This window comes from Colias philodice, chromosome 26 (genome assembly GCF_061535455.1).
Source record: "Colias philodice isolate Cphi_HAF_F1 chromosome 26, ilColPhil1 Martin Lab GWU primary, whole genome shotgun sequence".
NCBI classification, from domain to species: Eukaryota; Metazoa; Arthropoda; class Insecta; order Lepidoptera; family Pieridae; genus Colias; species Colias philodice.
Genome location: NC_143111.1, coordinates 3704781 through 3726272, shown reverse-complemented (window position 1 = coordinate 3726272; position 21492 = coordinate 3704781). Strand labels below are relative to the sequence as shown.

Here is a 21492-nt window from a genome sequence, read left to right as displayed (position 1 = left end):
GGTTGAGATGAATTGATTTCGTTACAATTTATTATTTCGTTTTCGTTATAATATAAAACAAAGTTGCTTTCTCTGTCCCTATATCTCTTTGTATGCTTAAAATTACGGATTTTAATGCGGTTTTTTTTAGAGCGATTGTATTATTACGTGTATGTACAGAGATTTTTCTGTGTAATCGATGTATGTGTGCAAAAACATGCTAGTCTGCCAATTTTGTATTAGTTTGAGTTTGTAAAGACACAAATTATTTTTGTGAATGTGTGATTGTGTTTCAAAGTGTGAGTTACCCTCCCCGCACCAAAATCGGCAGAAAGTTTAGTTAGAACATTTGCCAGCGTGCTCCATCCATTACTTAATGATCTAAGGTTTTAGTATATAATTTATTAGGTTTTAGACAAAGCGGGCGAAGCCGCGAGCGGTTAGCTATTTTTTTATAAAAAATGGTCTTACGTGTATTATTTTATTTCATCATCACTTTGATAAAAGCGAAACGAAATTTGAATAATCAAAAATTTTATTGGTTTTGTTGGGAGTTACTTGATTATAATATAGAATTTATACCGAAAGTGTACTTAATATCAGATATCTCTAGCAAATAATTTGTTATCATTAATAGTTTAAATTAGTGTTAGTATAATCCGGATCGGCATGATCTAAGAACCGAAAAGTTTAATTATGTTTGTAATCTGTCTACACGTATCTGGCTAGTGTGATGGATTATAGCTTAAAAACTTTATATGGGGTCCAAGTCGCTTTAGTGGGAGTCTATACTAATATTATAAAGCTGAAGAGTTTGTTTGTTTGAACGCGCTAATCTCAGGAACTACTGGTCCGATTTGAAAAATTCTTTCGGTATTAGATAGCCCATTCATCGTGGAAGGCTATAGGCTATATATCATCACGCTAAGACCAACAGGAGCTGATGAAACCGTGGAGCGCGGCTAGTAAATAATATAAATTAAGGTGTTATTTCAAATAGCGGCACTAATAAAACGGCGGAAAATAAGCAAATGATTTAAAATTTAAAAGTTGTATGTATAATAGGTACTAAAGTTTTTACCACGTGAATAAAACCAGGCCAAATGAATTGCGTGATAGGTTTCTTATTAGCACTTTTTACACCGTCAACTTTATAGCTGAATTAAATTGTTACGAGCTAGAGATTTATCGCTTTTCTTTCGGTTAGTGTGATTAAGGCCCTAATGAATTTATTTATAAGTAAATTTATTTTAATGAAAAGGGGTGAAAAGATAAAATTGTATGTGCCCGCATGAAACGGTACTTTCAGTTACATGATTTATCGAAAGGACATGCTGTGTAGGCATAGTTTGCTATTTAACAATATTTATTCGATACACTCAAATAAAGCAAAGCATGTTCTGTTCAAATTAGAAATATGAAAACTACAAAACTAAACATGAACACAGCATTTTCTCCAATATTGGATATCGAATTTAATTCTATAACTAACTTTACTCTCTCTATTTCAAACGCTTCATTCATAAGATATTTTTTCAGCCATGCCACAAATGTATGCTCCAAAATATTCTAATTTAGCGTCGAAAATAACGAAATTTATAAACAAATTTCCACCCCAATTTACCCTTTAAGATATTGAATTTCAGAAAATGTCATTGGAGCGTTCTGTGGGGTTTACTTGAGAACAAAAAATACTGTTTTTAACAGTGGTAACATACCACATAATATGTGAATAAATTGTTATAATAGTATTGTATATACACGTATTGGTACACCAATAATTCATTTAATTAATAGCTCAAATCTATAATATAAAAATGAATCGCAAAATGTGTTGGTAAGCGCATAACTTGAGAACGGCTGAACCGATTTCGATAATTCTTTTTTTATTATATTCCTTGAAGTACGAGGATGGTTCTTATGTAGAGAAAACGTAAATATGTACCACGGGCGAAGCCGGGGCGGACCGCTAGTCCATACTAATATTATAAATGCGAAAGTAACTCTGTCTGACTGTCTGTCTGTTACTCAATCACGCCTTAACTACTAAACCTAATTGCATGAAATTTGGTATAGAGATATTTTGATTCCCGAGAAAGGACATAGGATAGGTTTTATCCCGGAAATCCTACGGGAACGAGTTTTTCTTTGAAAACGCGGGCGAAGCCGCGGGCGGAAAGCTAGGTTTAAATAAAATTAAATAGATTTCCCACATAAGTGTCAAAATGCCGTATGAGAATGAAAACCTTTGGTTATTCCCTTTTTAGAGTTTTACACTAACATTAATAATATTTATTACTATGGAGTTTTAATAACATGTATTGCCTATTTTTCATAACATCTTTTCACTCGATAAATATCATGATAAAATAACTCCACACAAAATTCGAATAATAAAAGTCAGTAGACCACAACGTAACCTCATCTCATATAAAAAAAATGTATGCGTGTACTAGAGTACACACGTAAGAAGTGAAACTTCTTTATGACCTTAAAAATGTCACGAGTATGGCGTAACGCAAAAATGTCACGCCTACGGCGTAACGCAAAAATGTCACGCGTACGGCGTAACGCAAAAATGTTACACAAAATTTTTGTCCAACCCCGATAAAGAAGTTTCACCTCAATATTCAGCCAAATTCTGTTTTTATATTTTCCTTTACAAACCCCAAATGTAAAGGTTATCTAGAAGGGTCGTTAGAAAAATTCAGCGCTTTATGTAAGACCAGCTAATGATCTAGAAGATTACAGTTATATTATGTTCTGGTCTGAAAATATCTATTTTTGCCTGAAAGAGTAATATCTATTTATCTTTTAAATACTTAAATATTGTCCAAATCTTCATCTTATTAAAAGCGCATAAATGTTCCATAAACTCGATTTGAAAATAATGTTTATAAGATCAGCACAAATAATAACAAATTATAGCGTACTAGTGGTTCGCCCCCGGCTTCGCCCGTGGTACAATTTCGCAATAAAAAGTAGCCTATGTCCTTTCTCGGGTATCAAAATATCTCCATACCAAATTTCATGCAAATTGGTTCAGTAGTTTAGGCGTGATTGAGTAACAGACAGACAGACAGAGTTACTTCGCATTTATAATATTAGTATGGAAGTAGCCATAAGCGTCCAGGCACCGCGTACCTCACAATTTTACAAAATAACCAATTTCTTCTATTCCACGTAACCACTTCATCATCATTCCACGACTCTCGATACAAGTCTCAAAGCATATAAAAGGAATATGAAACGTCCCAATATAATTAGAGCGAACATTAGCAAGTAAGATATATTTCTTATTTGGACGTCACTTGCCTGTTTTTGCTACAGTCCATTTTCTCAGACCCTGCGACACCGCAATTCTCTTAATGAGGGTCCCGGGACTTCTTTCCACGATTTCATGGCTTGTTTTTTCAAACTGTACAGAAAAAAATATATTTGGACTCTCAACCATTAGAGACTGTGTTTATTTTTGTGAGGGAATTAGTGTGCAGATTTAACTGGCGTTGTGTTTTTGTTACTTTTAGCTACAGAATTAAGTCAATGACAGAAATCCATACCTAATTGGTTAATTAGTATCGTAGAGATTTTTAAGAAAAAGCGTATGACCATGTTACTCTATTTATGTGCAAATAAAATATATTTAAGTTCAGTATAACACGTTGATTGTGACATCTTAGAAGATCTGAACTGAAGGTTTAAAATAGCGAAGCAAATTTATAATTATTATAGTAGGTCTATACTAATTTTGAACTCAATAAAATCATGTAGTTATAAAAATCATGTGCCATATATGACAAAGTTTTCTATTAAACTATGTAACGTTATTAATTATTATCTTCTTCAAATAAACATACGACGGCCGAAAACTTGAAATTCAGTTCCTCCCGATTTATTCAAGTAATTATAATAGGCTCAACTTCAGATGATTTAATACGGGTTTAAAATGAGATTTGCGAGTGTTTGAAGCGATCTTTCGATTTGGAAGTTACGGGGCTTTCGTAAATCACCTTATTGTTTAATTCGGCTCCGTTTATATAAATTATTTGACAAAAGGAATTGTTCAATTGTGTGAAACGGGATGGATTTCAAAAATGATCTGTTTAATATAATTTTTGCGTCGGATTTTATATCTTATTTTATATTAAGCTGCTTAAAGAATTTAAATTAGCTTTGGTTGCCGTTCAAACTTTATTTATTTATTATTTATAACTTAATATCTTAAGTTTAGCATTGATCTATAGTACCTACTATGGTCGTATTGAAAAGAAAAATATAATTACTTAAACAAACATTGGTTCTAATAGCAGTGAATACAAAGGTTCATACTTTGTGCACCTTATTCTGAATGCAAAGGTACATATTATTTGAAGTAAGATGTCATTCATTTTCTCTTGCGTCTTATTATTCAGTGGCAGTATTCTTATTGAAGTTGATGCTCTTTGTACATTTTTTTAGTATTTAGTGGTATTAAATATGTACAGTAGATAACCCAAAAAGAGACATCTCATTTTACTAATATTATAAACGTGAAAGTTTGATACGATGTCTCGCTAAAACTCGAGAACGGCTGCGCCGATGTAGCTAATTTTGTTTTTGAAAACGAAAGTTTTAGGTTTCCACCGTTACATATAGATTGATTAGGTACCTTACTTAGTTCCGCGGGATATCTAGCAATAATTATTTAAATCATACAGGAGCAGGCTTCATGCGCCTCTTCGGTTCGCACCTATCTTCACACGGCTCGGCTCTCAGCACGTACTTCAGGATGCTGCGTCCGCGCAGCGTGCCCCTGGACTTTCGTGAAATCCTGAAGCGTGTGAACACACCCTTTATGTTCTGTCTGAAAGTGCCTGGCTCTGCGTCGCTGGCTGAGGTTAGTAAAAACTTTTGTTTAATTTTTTTATTGCTGCCCCGTTGTATCACGGTGCATTTTCATCAAACGAGCGAATATCATACATTGAGTAATGATCTAAGTTCTAACGCCACTATGTTAAATTATTTTAGTGTAAACAGGCGTAGAGCATTCCTTCGTGGTTCTAAGTGCGTTCAAAAAGATTTTATGCAATGTAAATACTGAATAACAGTGAATACGAATTATCGTTTACACTAAAAGATCACGAATGAATGCTCTTGCTCTAACTCTAGCTCTATGTTCGTTTGAAGTAAATGTGCCGTAAAACGATACGGTTTGCTATCATTTAGGTAATCAAAAGCCTAGGCCATTAATTAAACGGCGCTGATTAAACATCATAGCCAACCCGTTTGTCGCAAATAGCAATGTTTGGTTAGACTAGACAAGATTATGCGTAAGTAATTATTTTTATAAATTATTCTTTGGGTTCTTCTAATATGTGTGCGGTTTCATAATATTAAAAAAATATCACTGACCAATCAAATAAATTTTATAATTGCTTTTTATATGTGTATCTGAACATGTTTAAGAATAAATATAAAAACTAAAATAATTGACACAAAATAATAGTAAGTATTATTAGAATAAATGGAACTTGAGCTAAACGATTATTACAATTACTGTTATTAATGCTTATACTTTTTTCTAATTAACTATGCGGAGCTATTTTTATAGCATTTGCATGTCGATATAATTGGCGAATTTAGTACAATTTATAAGTATAAGAACAAGTAAAACCACATTTATGCAATTATAGATGATTTTATTTTATTTTATTTATAAAATTAATAAAAAATCTATTCTTCCGAGCTCATAATTGACCACGCAATGTGAACGTGCGTAAGATAAGCAATAAGAATAATAATTGATGTGAAAAATCATACATAACAATGGAAACATGAATACTTTTTAATATTATTTTATTTTAATTTATAATGTGATTGATCTACCTACACAATGAAGTTTTTATAATGTTTGAGTTTATATGTCTACTAGCGGTCCGCCCTGGCTTCGCCCGTGATACCTACATGTTTACGTTTTTGAAGTGAAAACTTCTTTAGCGGCGTTGAGCACTTTTTCTGTAATGGGTATAAAAGCTTAAACTCGCGTCAGGACACGTGGCCTGATCGAAAAAGCGTAAGACGGATGGATATCAAACATGCTCAACGTTAATAATCAAGTTTTCACTTCTGCCGGCACTCCCGGAGTGCAACCCGTCTTTTTTTTTTCATAAGAACCATCCTCGTACTTCAAGGAATAGATTCCGCAGCGCACGCGATGACAGAATTTTTATTAAGGAATTTTTTACACCTTGGGTTACATTATTGCATTTTTGGTAAGGATCTCTAATTTTTTTTTAAATGCAATATAGTCTATGTTGCGCAGTGAAGATGAAGATGCAGATGAAATCGGTCCAGTAGTTTATGCGTGAAAACCATATATACATACATAATGACAAACCTTTCCTCCTTATAATATTATTATAAGTAATAAGTATAAGTAAAGATTATATTATGATGAAAATTATTATAATTATTACTGTTAACATTTTTTTCTACTCTTGTTGGAATCCCGCCTCGTGATCGAAAAATTTCGTCATGGAGTAAGGTGACGATTTTGGTATCTTTGAATATTGCCAAAGAAGTTTCACTTCTGACACGTGTATACGGCACACACGCTCTTTTTTCTATTCTTTAAAAACTTAAATAATAAACTAGTCAAACAAGAAAATGTCTTTAGCATTTGGCCAAACTAATTATTTATTAAAACTCCAAACTAGATATCTTTTGTAACTAAGGTACTTAGCTGAAGCCTGAAACGTTAACAAGGAAACTCCCATCGTTAAACTAACCGCGCTTCACTTCGCTTAACCCACAAATGTTTACCGACCATGAATGTATGTTTGTTGCACTGCAATCTTCAAGATCTTGCTTTAGATATTAATAGGAGAGTTAAATTTATTAGATATGATATGTTAGATATGTAAAATTTTAATTGGCTTTAGGCAGAAATAACACTAACTACACTACACTACTTACTACAACAATATATATTATTATAATCTCAATGCCTAGTTTTTTTGATCATTTGCTTAGAAACTTATCCACTTATTTACTACATTATTAGATCTGGGTATTTTTAACACATGAAAATACAGTAATATCATGAATTACAATGCACAGTTTAACTTACATTACGCTTCTACCGTTTCAAAATACCTACTACCTACATTGCAAGTTCGTACTATAGCAACAATCAATTTACATGCTATCCTCAAACAAATTTGCGCTACCATATCATTATTTCAGCAAGCATTACCAAAATTCACCAGCAGTTAATCATCTCATTAAAAACTGCAACCTAAATATTTATACACGAAAATTACGGCATGAAATTAAATTAAAGCTTATCCGAATATTGGTTACAAATATAGAAATTTGGATGTTTGCCAATTTCGCTTACCGGAATTTGAAACGGCGTATAATCACAGAATACAGATACAACCAGTAGGGAAACTTCATAAAAACATTCGAAATGGCTCACGCACACAAGCAAGCGTGTTTACGAGAATCGTAAGGGTATTCTTATATCTGTCAATTGTCATAATACCCTTACGATTCTCGTAAACACGCTTGCTTGTGTGCGTTACACATAAACTCAAACTCAAACTCAAACATTTATTTATTCAATTATAGACTTCTTCGAGAAGCACTTTTGAAAGCATATTTTTTACATTTACCACCGATTCGGAAAGCAGTATCTATGGAGAAGAACCGGCAAGAAACTCCATAGTTGCTCTTTTAAAACATATCAGTATTACAATTTAATTTTACCAAATATGTATCTGTGTATATTATCATAATATTATGCTAGAGAACTGTCCTGTGGTTGTCCCATTTCAAACGTTTGTATGAAGTTTCCCTACTGGTTGTATCTGTATACTGTATACTGTGGTATAATTTTCATTTCTGTAAAAGTTGCGTTGCCATTAACATTTGCGGTCAAAGGGAGTAGATTTATAGCAGTTTATGTAGATGCGGTAGTAGCCGCTACGGAATGTGGTGTGGTGTTTGTATGAATTTCGGCTACAATATTTGCGTATCAATAATTATGGTTTTAATTAATTTGGTGATTGATTTTGTATTTTAGATTCTAGAGTCTATATTTGGTTTCTAATTCATCAGTTTATTGAATGAACAATAAAGTTAATTAAAGATAGATTAACCACTAAAATGAACACTTACTAAACGAAATCATTTTTACCTGCAGTTGTAAATACATATAAATATGTATTAGATTATAATTAATATTGTGTGGTGTTTTTATAATCCGAAAGTAAATGTCGTACCTAAATATTAGCACATACACCGTAAATGACATTAATAAAGTACAGAATTTAAAAGCCAAATTGCGAAAGCAAAAATTAATGCAAAATTTGTGCACGGACCAACTTTCCAAAACATTACCAACTTTAATTACGGCCTTAAAAATGGATTCCTTTATAATGAGCACCCGCTTTGTCCAGGGAATATAATTTATATTATAAATCAACTGAATTAGCGTTACTGGGTTTGTTCGCGAACTGTGTTCGGACCCGCTTTCGCTTCGCTCGCGTTTTAATTTTTATTTAGGTAAAGTGTGTGATAAAGTTTAAAAACCGTGTGGCTGAATTTAGTATCTAAAATTTTTAATTTGTTTGATACAATTAGAAATTAAAGACTTTTTAACGGATTTTAAACGCGATTTATTCATTCTATTATTTTCCCGACGTTTCGAACACTTTACAGCGAGCGTGGTCACGGGGAGACTGAGATGTTATGCGTCTTGACGGTCATTCATTCATTGTTTGATACAAATTTGGGTAGAAAATATTATAATAAAGAAAATTCAAAAATAAATATTAAGTATCCATTCTTCTTAGACAACGTACCTATCTTGATGTGTTTTCAAATGCGTAAGAATTTTTTAGATTGCATTTATAATGACCGCTATCATTATAAATGCAATCAAGGGCACACACTAGTAAAATTATTAAAAATCGTTCTTTTTAATGATTCTGTAAAAAAAATATACGTTTTATCGACATTATTCTTGTCCACGTCACACGAAGCGTAGCGCCGCGACGCCTGTCAACTTAGTTACTGCGTACCTTTCTGGATCAAATTTATTATTTCATTTTAAACGTTTGTACAGAAAATTCGTCCCATTTATCAAGACTTAACAGAATAGAATGATCAGTAGCACTTATTTTACATAATAGAAGAATACTAGCTTTCCGCCCGCGTTTTCAAAGAAAAATCCCTATAGTTCCCGTTTCCGTGGGATTTCCGGGATAAAACCTATCCTATGTGTTAATCCAAGTTACTCTCTCTATATGTGTGCTAAATTTCATTGTAATCGATTCAGAAGTATTTGCGTGAAAAAGTAACAAACATACATACACATACATCCTCACAAACTATAATATTAGTAGGAGTAGGATAAAATATTATTATAATATTATAATGAGGTTAAAAAACAAGAGACCCATATTTGATCAAAAAAAATATCATCTGTGTAAGTATTTCTTCTAAACTTTGAATCAATTTCGATAATCCATACTAATATTATAAGTGCGAAAGTAACTCTGTCTGTCTGTCTGTTACTCAATCACGCCTTAACTACTGAACCAATTTGCATGAAATTTGGTATAGAGATACTTTGATGCCCGAGAAAGGACATAGGCTACTTTTTTTAGGATAGGTTTTATCCCGGAAATCAAACGGGAACCGGAACTATGCGGGTTTTTCATTGACTGCGCGGGCGAAGCTGCGGGTGGAAAGCTAGTATTTATACATATAAGGACCACATGTAAAGTTTGAGTTTGTTCTTATAAAGAATGGCAAAGGCCGTGTAACAAAGATTAAAAATAAATACAAGTTTAATCGAAGCTTTTCTTCAATCGGTTGTAGATTCAGAATTTATGATCAAAACTACATCGTAATTAACTGGCGGACTAAAGAAATATTATTTATTAATATTATATATTCTGATATATAAATATACTAGAGCTATTCAAAACGTATATTGAATTAGTAATTGAAACTACACATTAATTAAGTACAGAAACTCATTATTTGCGATAACAATATCCCAAACATTCCAAACTTTTCGCAATCATTTACTTACTATTCAAAGAGCTAAACCTAAATTATGGGAAAACTTCTTTTGTGGATTACGTTTCAATGATAAACATAATATACCAAACTAATATACTTTTTATTATATTATGTACAAGCTGTGCTCCGCGGTTTTACCCGCATTGCTCTGCTCCTGTTGGTCTTAGCGAGATGACGTAATATAGTCTTCCTCGATAAATGAGCTATCTAACACCGAAAGAATTTTTCAAATCGGACCAGTAGTTACCGAGATTAGCGCGTTCAAACAAACAAACTCTTCAGCTTTATAATATTAGTATAGATTGCTATTTGATGTTAGGTAAGGGAAATCGAATAGAAAATTTAAATTTTACTTCAAAATCGTCACCTGCAAATAGTCAATATTTCACATTGGGCACTTTCTGGTCAAAGTTGTAAACATAAAAAGTGTAGATTAGTTAAACCTGTATATTGTACTATAACCTTTTTCACCTACAAAAATAAACGTTGAATCATTGTCCGTTTTAATATACCTAGTGAAATAAATATATTCTATCCATACTAATATTATAAATGCGAAAGTAACTCTGTCTGTCTGTCTGTTACTCAATCACGCCTAAACTACTGAACCAATTTGCATGAAATTTGGTATGGAGATGTTTTGATACCCGAGAAAGGACATAGGCTACCTTTTATTGCGAAATATGTACCACGGGCGAAGCCGTGGCAACCTTTTTCACCTACAAAAATAAACGTTGAATCATTGTCCGTTTTAATATACCTAGTGAAATAAATATATTCTATCCATACTAATATTATAAATGCGAAAGTAACTCTGACTGTCTGTCTGTTACTCAATCACGCCTAAACTACTGAACCATTTTGCATGAAACTTGGTATGGAGATGTTTTGATACCCGAGAAAGGACATAGGCTACCTTTTATTGCGAAATATGTACCACGGGCGAAGCCGTGGCGGACCACTAGTAAGAAATATATCCTTAGATAATAGAAATGATTAAGGAATATTTGCTTGTGGAATATAGTAATAAATTGAAACGGATGTAAAATATAATATCTGTTGAGACTTTATCTCAAAACAAATGTATAGATTCACTCAAAATTAATGCCAAGATATCCGCATTAATCAAAGGAAGCTTCAGGCGTGTATAATATAATAACAAACACGATTCACAAAACCACACGTTTCTATATACTAAGTTAATATCCCAAAGAGAATGGAATTTGAAATAAATTTTCGTAAGCCGTTGTGATCTCTCGAATATTTCGGCGTAAACAATTTTGTAAAGGCCCATTAGCTGTAGTCATGTTTCAAATTCGTCTTGTTATTACATTGTTTGCTTGAAAAGTATCATTTTTAATGGGTTCTTTAATTCCCAAGGAAAACATAGTATATCTACTGTCTTGTTTATGTTCTAAATTATAAACTACAAAAGGAATTGCTTGAAGGTGCTTATTTAATAAAAATATCAGGCACTAAAAGCCTACTCTACTTCTTTGACCAGTTTTATTATAAAAATAGCACATTCTTACAAATACTATAAGCGCGAAAGTGACTCTGTTCATCTGTCAATTCTTCACACCTTAACTACTGTACCGATTTGGATGAAATTTGGTAAAAATATAATTTAAGACGTGAAAAGGACACATGATAGTTTTGTCTCGTAAATCCCACGAAAAGGTGTTTTCTTTTGACTACGCGGGAGAAGTCGTGCGCAAAATAAAGTAAATTAAGAAGTATGTTCTGCATGTCAACATATAACACATTTAACAGAAATTATTCGACAAATGAGTTATTATACAATGCGAAATACTTCGAATACAACAAAAAAATGTACGGAACAAGGAATGTATACGACATTATTAAAATTCGAGCGCAGAATGGAATAAATATTTCTTTGAATTCTCTTAAAAGCAGGTCGCTTATTTTATTAATTTTACTGATACGGCTTTAGGCAAATATTTGAGGTGATATTTTAGGGAAAAGAATTTTCCACGCATTGTTACTGCTTGCGTCTTGAAAATAAAAAGACTAACAGTGTTTCGTATTCTTTATTTTATTTCTAGAAACTTGTTTTTAGTCTTATTGTAGGACTCAATGTAATAACATACAATTCTGTATGTTAAGTTTTTTGACAAAGTGTGATTATATTATAGTATGAATGAATATGTAGATTGGTAGGTAGATATATTACTTTTGGAATTACATTGATTTGTACATAACAATGTTAAAGAGTACCTGGCAATTCACTTTGAGATTAGGAGTTATATTCCCACTACCGAATGTATTTATAAATTGTAAATTATTATATTTTTTGTGAATTTTCCTTTCCAAAGTCCTACATATTATGTTCTGTAAGTTACTAACTGTATTTTTTATTTAATACAATTTTATCAACATTTCATGGCGCAGTGAGGATTGGTAGCTGTCTCATGTTTTTAAAATTTATTACTCATAAGATAAATCGGTTTTGTCATCCGTTACATTGTTATTTAACTGTCTTGAGCGTAAAGAATAAGTTTTTCGTAACTTTAGCGGTATATTTTTTGTCAATAAAAAAAGACAGTTTGCGGTGGCAATGAAGAAATGCGTTTATTTCTAAATGTTTTTTTTATAACGATAGGTGTATAGGATACCACTAAAAAATATTTTAATTTAAATAAAAATATGGATAGTGAGTAAACACAATCAAAAATATTTTACACTTCTATTACAATTAACTAATATTTTATTAAACACCAACCAAACAGATAAAAAATCGCTAAATATTTTTGAAAAATGAACTGATTTTTATCTTGAATTGTAAGGCAATCCCAGCGAACTAGCTACTACTAACAAAACTTAACGTATTTGTCCAAGACCTTGTAAAATCCAATTCCAATACTCTTCAAACATTCTAATTCAACAATCACGCCTCGATGTAATTGAATAAAAATATTTGTCCAGGTATCGAATCCGCACTCATGCATTGTGTACCCCTCTCTTGCCCACTTCACAATCTTGTAAGGGACTATTTGCTTTATGTAGATTGGTTTTGGGCACAAATTTGCAGACACGTGTTGAGCTGTTTGAATTAACAGGGTTAGGTGTACCTGAAGGGGTAAGGATCGATGTGGAAAGATACAACCGTAAACTATCCGCGACTGTGTTGATCTGTACGTAATGATTTATATTTCGTGCAGTCACGGTAACATGCGTTCAAAAATTCCCGTTTAACAGCTCGCACACAGGAAAAGCATGTCGGTTGAGCTAGTTTATAAAATGTCTCTTGTATGTTGCTCTATATACTTCTTTAACCCTACAGTAGTCGCGTATCTAAAAGTGACGTGTGAGGTCATTTTGTAAATAAATACGTTATAAAATTAATAATTTATAAGTCTGTAACATTATTTTTAAAATCAACATTATAATATTTTTAAAAAATAAATGAAACAGTCACAACATAAAACTTACGTAGACCGCGAATTTTGCGGAGCTCCTGTTGCACAACCACGCGAACCCGACTCTCCGCGTTGCACTGAGTGCATGCGGCAATTATTCAACTTAGAGTACACGAAGGATGAAATAACTAGAACTATTAGATTTTTACAAATTTGCAATTTTGTATCACTGGATTACACGTGTAGACCACGCGACTACTGTAGGGTTAACAGTAAGAAAAATTTCCAGTGATTAACGCTACCGAAAAAAAAGGCAAACAGACAAAACGCATACATCTTCATACTTGATAACATCTATTGACATCGCACTAGAGAGTCTTTAAAATATTTTTGTACCCAACATTGCAGGAGCCTTAAATTAGTCCATGAATTTAGACTAGATAAACTATCTATAGTGAAGTATTCGTTATAGGTCACTGTTGATAAATTAGCCGTCGTGTGAAGGTATACCTAACCTAAATCGAGTCTGGGTCAAAAGGTTATATTGGGACGATCTAGGTTTTGTTCTAATTAATCAATTGGTTTTTGAGATATAATATGGTTTATGTGAGATCTTTGGGTAATCTGTACAGTGTATATTTCTATTATTGTATTGAATATTTGTAACAATTTACTAATTTCTATCGATTACAATAGCTTTATTTTTGGGGACAGAATATTTATTAGAAATTCATTAACTCTAAATTTGTACATACCTAATTTTATTAAAAAAAAATGTTAACTTTATTATTTACTTACGTTCATTGGATAAATGTAAAACTAAACGGTCTCTCTGTTCTGAATCTGTTCAATAAGTTCAGATTATTTTTTCTCATTTGTGAATTTAATTGCCCAAATATCCAAACAAGCTAATCTATTCACAACTTAATTTCTTAAACCAATAAATAATTACACTTACCATGAAACTACTAGCTCAACATTCAAATCTACTCAACACATACTGCTTCAAAAGTCAAAACCCTGCAAATGCTACATTTTCATTACCGAAAACAAAAGAACTAAATGTACTTGGAAGTTTCGAGAAGCGAGTGCTAAATCTTACCACACTTGCGGGTTCTTAAGAGCTAAGATCGCAATGAGTCGTTAACTGTGATTTGTGCAAGTCAATTAGGTTCAAGTAGTAGGAGTAAACATTGGTTGGTTTTTAATACACACGGTGCATGGAAATTTGACCTTTATTATCTTGAGAATTTAGATCTAATTGTTGTTGAATTTTTGTATTGCGGGATAGGACTTCTTGTAATAAAATTACGCACATATTTTATCTCTTATATTTTTTATGTTATTTGATAAAATGCAGAAGGATGTGATTAGTATCCATGGGATATTCCGATTGATGATTATTATTTTTATTAGTTGCATTTATAATTCGAATGTATTCGGCTATCGGATGAATAAAAGTAGAATTAAATAATTTATTAGCCATTTAAACGCTATAATAACGTAATAAGTTAACCTATATTCCAAAACTAATATTCAATCCAAAAACAGGCCATTGCCGTATTACATATTATAGCCCCATAATTTGCATAACCTAAACATTTCAGAAATACATTTAAATTGGATCCCTTCCAAACGCATTGAGTTATGTTCTGTCTTATATTGGGGTAGAAGCCTGACTCGTATATCGATTGTTGGCATAAAAACTAGTTCCTTTATCATTGAAATGTCTAAAATATTAATATTATTTGTGATGCTATTGTAATTATGATTTATGATGTAAATACATGTACCTATTTATATTTAAGTAATAAGAAGTATTGTGAAGTTAATATCCTGTTTATTGTTAACTATATAACTATGTTTTGTGTTGTTTGTTGAATACACTAAAGTAATTTATATCATAAAACTTTAAGAACTCTTGTTTCAATATTAATATGAGTACGTATAACAACCATTTAAAATGTCGCCTGTAAAGTTAAAATTTACAGAAAAATGGCCTATTTCGCTTTTAAAATATGAGGTAAGTAATCATAAATGGTGCATATTTCAAATACTCCCCTTCCTGTAAAGACGAAAATAATACGTAAAAAAAAAATATTAGGGAAACCTTTAGCAGGCTGTTTTTATGATATAATTGCTTCTAAATGTCAACCTTGTTATGTTTTGTTTTAGTGTTTTCATGACACGGTTTGTCTGCGTTTTCTCCTATTTCTTTTTCAAAACACCTTTTTAATAAAACGTATACATTGCATGGTTGCACATAGATATAGGTATTACGATACAGGTAGTACGTACATCGACGCAAAACATAATCCTCCTCTGCGCAGTTGAGTAACATAACTAATCTTCATAACAAACAATCTTCTTGTCAATCTTTCCCTATAGTAATAAGAATACAGAAAACATCGTTTATCCGATTGTCGTGTATCTGTATAAGTTATTTATCGTGTTATTTCAGCACATAAAGCAGAGAATGCCATACCGTATTGGTATTGGCGATAAATTTAAAAGGTCCTCTCACTTTTGTGTGTTACAATTTATGGCTTATCGAACTGTTTTTTCTTCGAATGTTCGACGCTTTGTTGTAGTTTTTGTATCATTGCTACATCTAGTATGTATACCGTAGAACACTATCCTTTAGAAAAAAATAACAGAATGTTTGCCAGAGGATTTGTTCAAAAGAAAAACTAATAATTTAAGAACATCATGAAAATTAAAATTAGATTGGAAACTTTAAAAATCGACATTAAATATTCCCTGACTTAAATTATAAGATTTCATCCAACTACTTTCAAAAATGTAGTTTTAAGATATAATACTGAACTGAACTTACTAACTCATACTAACTCATACTGAAAAGGAAAATTACACTTGTACAATGTATTATGCAGTTATATAAAAATTTCCTTCGAGAAACTACGCATTGCAGTGGAGAAACCCGTTTCAGTAGCCTTGTAAGTTTTAAAAATATTTTATTCGTGCCTTTGTTACGATAAAATCGTAAGTGGGTCAGATTGTATCAAAAATGTTCGAAATTAGGCTTGTATGGTGCTGTTTATTATTTTAATGCACTTATTGCATTGGCTAAAGTTTTACTAGTAATCGTAAAACCTAAAACCTTCAAAAATCTTTTTGTTTTACGTCATTTACTTATCCTAAAAGACTTCATAGGTACTAACAATAATTCATGTTTTCAATGAATTGTAATAAGGCTTAAAATGGAGTCATTGAATACTGAAAATAGCAGACTAAGCAAAATTCATTATTTAACATTTGTAGTTACTAGACATTGTTGGGTTCAAATTTTGAAGAAAGCAGGAAGAAAGGAAAATACATTTAAAAATATAGTGCAAGAATACAATCCCTTTGTTATCACGTTTTTCATCTGTACATTCGAACTCTTTTAATAAATTTTATTGTATAAAGTTATAAAGTCGTCATGTACTTCGAATAGACACTTTACTTACTCACAAATGATACATTTAGTACTAAATTTTAATGATTTGGCTAAACCCGAAATTCTCGAAAATTCCAAGAACATCCCAACTATAGCCGAAGCCAGTCTGTTTGTCAGTCCTTATGTAGCGATTTAATATTTCAAAGTTTTCGTACAAAGGTGCTGAAAAGGATTTAGGTCAAACGCTTGCGGGGAGACATGTCCTCGACTACAAAGAAAAACTCCAAATATACTTACTAAAATATTTAAATGACAACGCTATTTACAAAGCTAATTATTTCCAAATAAACGTGGATTCTGTAAGGGGTAAGAAAGCGCTTCTTTTGCTGGATTTCATTTATTTTATGTTTCAGACTTTGAAAATATTGTGTGTAAAAATATTGTACTAAAAAGACGGTATTTAACTACTTTTATATCATGAGTTTGTCATTCACAGTGTATGCTATATATATATGTGTATGCTAGAAAAAGTTAATATCAATGGGTTTAATGTATGCCAACATTAAATATGTATACTTACTATACAATTTTGAAATTTATATGTAAGTATAAGTTTATCGGCAGATATTTTCAAATTATACAACGAATTGTTGAATGAGTGATTGAAATGTGATTGAATTCAATTGAAGTCTTTCGTTCCTGAATTTTTTCTTTTTCTTTTTATTCAGTGGCTTCTAGAATGTTCGTCACAATGAGTGGATTTGAAGCAATTAATTTGTTTACATTGTGGAGTGTAGAGTGACCTAATGGCTGTTCGCACCTCGAGTTTATTTAGCTGTGTAAAGCTCGGAAGTTTCTATTTTTCTGTTTATTTAGTTTGTGGTCAATGCCAGTCTTTTAATGGGGATAAATACTGGGATAATAATTATTCTTAGCTATTTTATAGCTATAGCTATTTTCTTCTTTTAAGCACAGTTATTCGTATGTCTTTATATAGTTATGTCATGAAACTGAAAGTTTAAAAATAATCGATATCCTAATAAAATATTATGTGGAGTTAGTTACAAGAGCGGGATAAAAAATACTTTATTTATGGCTAACTTATCGGTACAATAATCGTAATATATACCAAAGTTCTATTAAGAAAGGTTGGAAGTAAGTTAAAATCGTAGACACTAAAACTACTACAAACATCGCTCAAAAACGCGAGATATAGCATAGTAAAAAGAGATATAATCGTCAATCCGTATCATCGGCAAAAAATTAACTCCCAAGCAATATCGTATAGGAGGTAGCGACGTTGACAGCCCAGACTCTAACCGAAATAGCAAGAGAAACAGTATATTAAAAATCCAACTATACTAAAATGACTTTTTTTAAAACGTTACTAGCTCCCGTACTAATACAACTTCTCAATAACGACTGTCAGAAGTGGAACAAAAACTCTCAGATTATGACACTCGTAGTTCTATAAAAGATTACAGATGTTTGTCCAACACATCGTAACAAGGGTCTCTCAATCCCAACTTGTCACGCTTGACAAGTTTCATAAGTACAATTCTATTTATCAATCATCTATTTTTATACGCTTTGAGATATCGGATTTTAAATTGAGTGCGTATTTCTTGTGATGAAATATTTTTTGATATAAATGTTGGTGTATTTATGTCTTTAAGCTCGAGACGTACTTGAAAATTGTTATGAAATAAATGTTATATAATATATTCTACTAGCACCGCGGCTTTCCGCCCGCAGCTTCGCCCGCGTTTTTTAAGAAAAACCCGCATAGTTTCCGTGGGATTTCCAGGATAAAAATTATTCTTTGTGTTAATCCAAGTTACCCTCTATATGTGTGCCAAATTTCATTATAATCGGTTCAGTAGTATTTGTGTGAAAGAGTTACATTTTTTTAGTATGTTATACACATACACATACATCCATCCTCACAAACTTTCGCATTTATAATATTAGCAAGATCGAATTTTTAAGAAATCCTTGAATCATCGTTTTAAAATAACCGGTATTAGAGAGTAAGAATGAAGATTACAGGATTATATCTAAACAAAGGGGAATGACTACATTCTTTTTTAAATTAAATTGAAATGCCACTCATAAAAGGGGTTCGAATGTCATAACATGTGAATAAGGGTGGATTCCCTTACTTTTTGTAACATATGCATGAATAAGGGTCTTCAGGATTCGAAGGGATGCTAATAAAATACATATTGTTCCACTTTTGGAGATCCAGTCTCAGAATTCTAATAGAAACTTTGACAGAGAAGAAAATTTATGTAGTACGTTTTGATAATGTTTCAATATGGTCCATGTCCATGATCTGGGATAACTTCTTTGCTTCATGATTTTCTTTTTGACTATTTTTAGAGTATGTGAAATAGAAATAAGAGATGTTCGATAGAGAGTTAATGTAGAAAATATAGGTAAGAATATAATACATAATATAGTTTGTAATTAAATTGGCCAATCATACAAAAATTCGAAGTCATTTAGCTATAATAAAATCCGAAATGGACGAAAGGAATGGTACTATGAACTACCGCATAGTGTTATATTAATTATAAAAGACTTATCACATATTTTTCTCTTGAATTTTATGTTTACCTAAAAATAACATCAAGGTATATAACCATACATAATTGAATAGCACGTGTTCCACCTATCCACGTACACAAATCACCAATATTGCATGTAAAGTGCTCCAACCACCAGGGAATTTGCTCGATTGTCTACATCATTAAGTTTATAATATACTCTATGGCCTCTAGAGCATACATAGAGGCAAATACAGGGTGGAAATTTTTGATGGGCCTTAGAGGGATATTACTTGAAATACTGGGCAAAGCAAATTTTGCTGAAAGGAAACATTCCTTTATTTTTTAAAAAGAAATAGAACTGCATTCAAAGATTTTCGAAAATTTACATGCCACGTTAATCGAACTAATTAAATATTAAAGACGTTTCAATCAAAACAGGCAATGTTAAAAATAGGTCTTGCCCACAAAATAATATCCGTAGATCCAGGGCCCATAGAAAATTTCCATCCCGTATATATAACCATTACAACGAAATTTAGCGGAGTGAAAACGGATGCATCTGACATGTACTACGATTACTGTCAGTCGCAGAATTTGGGCACATTTGGGTGATTGCATGGCACTTTGCGGTTCGCTCGGACCACCGGTTTTTGGGAATCCTTTTATACGATTTAATTTGTTATGTTCGTGGTTGTTTTTGGTGAATTAGTTGCTGAGTAATTTGAATATCATGATAAACTAAACTTAGATTATTAACTCGCTGTGCCCTGCAGTTTCACCCACAATTTTCCGCTCCTATTGGTCTTAGTGTGATGATGATATGGCTGAAGCCTTCCTCTATAAATGCGCTATGTAACACTGAAATAATTTGTCAAATTGGATCCATTGTTCTTGAGATGAACGTAACCAAACATAAAAATAAAGAAACTCTTCAGTTCTTTAATATTAGCACAAGCACATAGATTATGAGATATTTATTAGTATAAATTTAAACGACATATTTATTAATGTAAAGTACATTCAAATTCACGTCAATTACCTCTAAGTCCATCCCATTAAGAGTCTCATTTCACCAAAGCAACATGTCGTAAACCCCCGTAACATTTTTTTAAACTTCTTTTTTAACATCTTTTCTCTTGCAGGGTCTCGAGATAAAGGGCCAGATGGTGTTCTGCCCGGAGTCAGATTCCCTACTATTTGTGGGGTCCCCCTTCCTCGATGGACTGGAAGGACTCACTGGGCGAGGTCTCTTCATATCTGATATTCCACTGCATGATGCAACAAGAGATGTGATTTTAGTCAGCGAACAGACCAGGGCACAGGTTGGTATACATATTTATATGACAATATTGATATTGTCTTTTAAGTAAAGCTAAAATTTTGGTCAAAACTATTTACGACACAGTATGTAGTACAGATAATAACTTTTTATTATTTTAATATGCTGAGTGACTAGGCACTACTCTCATAATCAATAAAAATCTAAAAATTCTCTAAATCTAAAGTTACGCCGCTGCATAGCTTGCCGAAGTGACTATGTAATCGCTGAAAAACGAGACCTTCTTTTTTACACTGTCTGAAAAAAGTACTATGCCCAGTATGTGGTGGCTAATCGTCAACCGTGAATTCTTCTTATACTTAACTAGCTGTTGCCCGCAGCTTCGCCTGCGTGGAAAAGATAAATTTTCATGGTACAAACTTCATCCCCTATTTGATCCCCTTGGGGGATGAATTTTCTGAAATCCTTTCTTAGGGGACGCCTACGTTATGACATCTACCTGTATGCCAAATTTCAGCCCGATACGTCCAGTAGTTTGGGCTGTGCGTTGATAGATCACTATATCAGTCACCTTTGAGTTATATATATATAGATGAGGAAAAGCCGGTTACAAATGGCTCTTCTTATACACCTAGTTTTGGATTAAAATGTTATATGTATTTCAGTTGATGTATATCTCCCTTCCTCGTAGGCCAACGGGACGCGACTTTTCTTATTTCGTTTATTAACTAAAACTTCAATAATAAAACATTTTCATCATTACGTAGAAATAAGAATATACCGATTTTCATATTAAAAAGATAATAAATACGGATTTATTAAAGACAG

At 32.2% G+C, this 21492-nt stretch overlaps 1 protein-coding gene across 1 annotated transcript in view; it reads left to right on the top strand.

The window, feature by feature from the left end:
* Gycalpha99B (guanylate cyclase 1 soluble subunit alpha 2) overlaps positions 1 to 21492 on the top strand; it is a 76039-nt gene that overhangs the window by 42441 nt on the left and 12106 nt on the right. Inside the window, exons 7-8 of the mRNA XM_089711186.1 lie at positions 4677 to 4855; positions 20528 to 20707. Coding sequence (XP_089567312.1) covers positions 4677 to 4855; positions 20528 to 20707 — 359 coding nt within the window. The remainder of the gene's footprint in view (positions 1 to 4676; positions 4856 to 20527; positions 20708 to 21492) is intronic.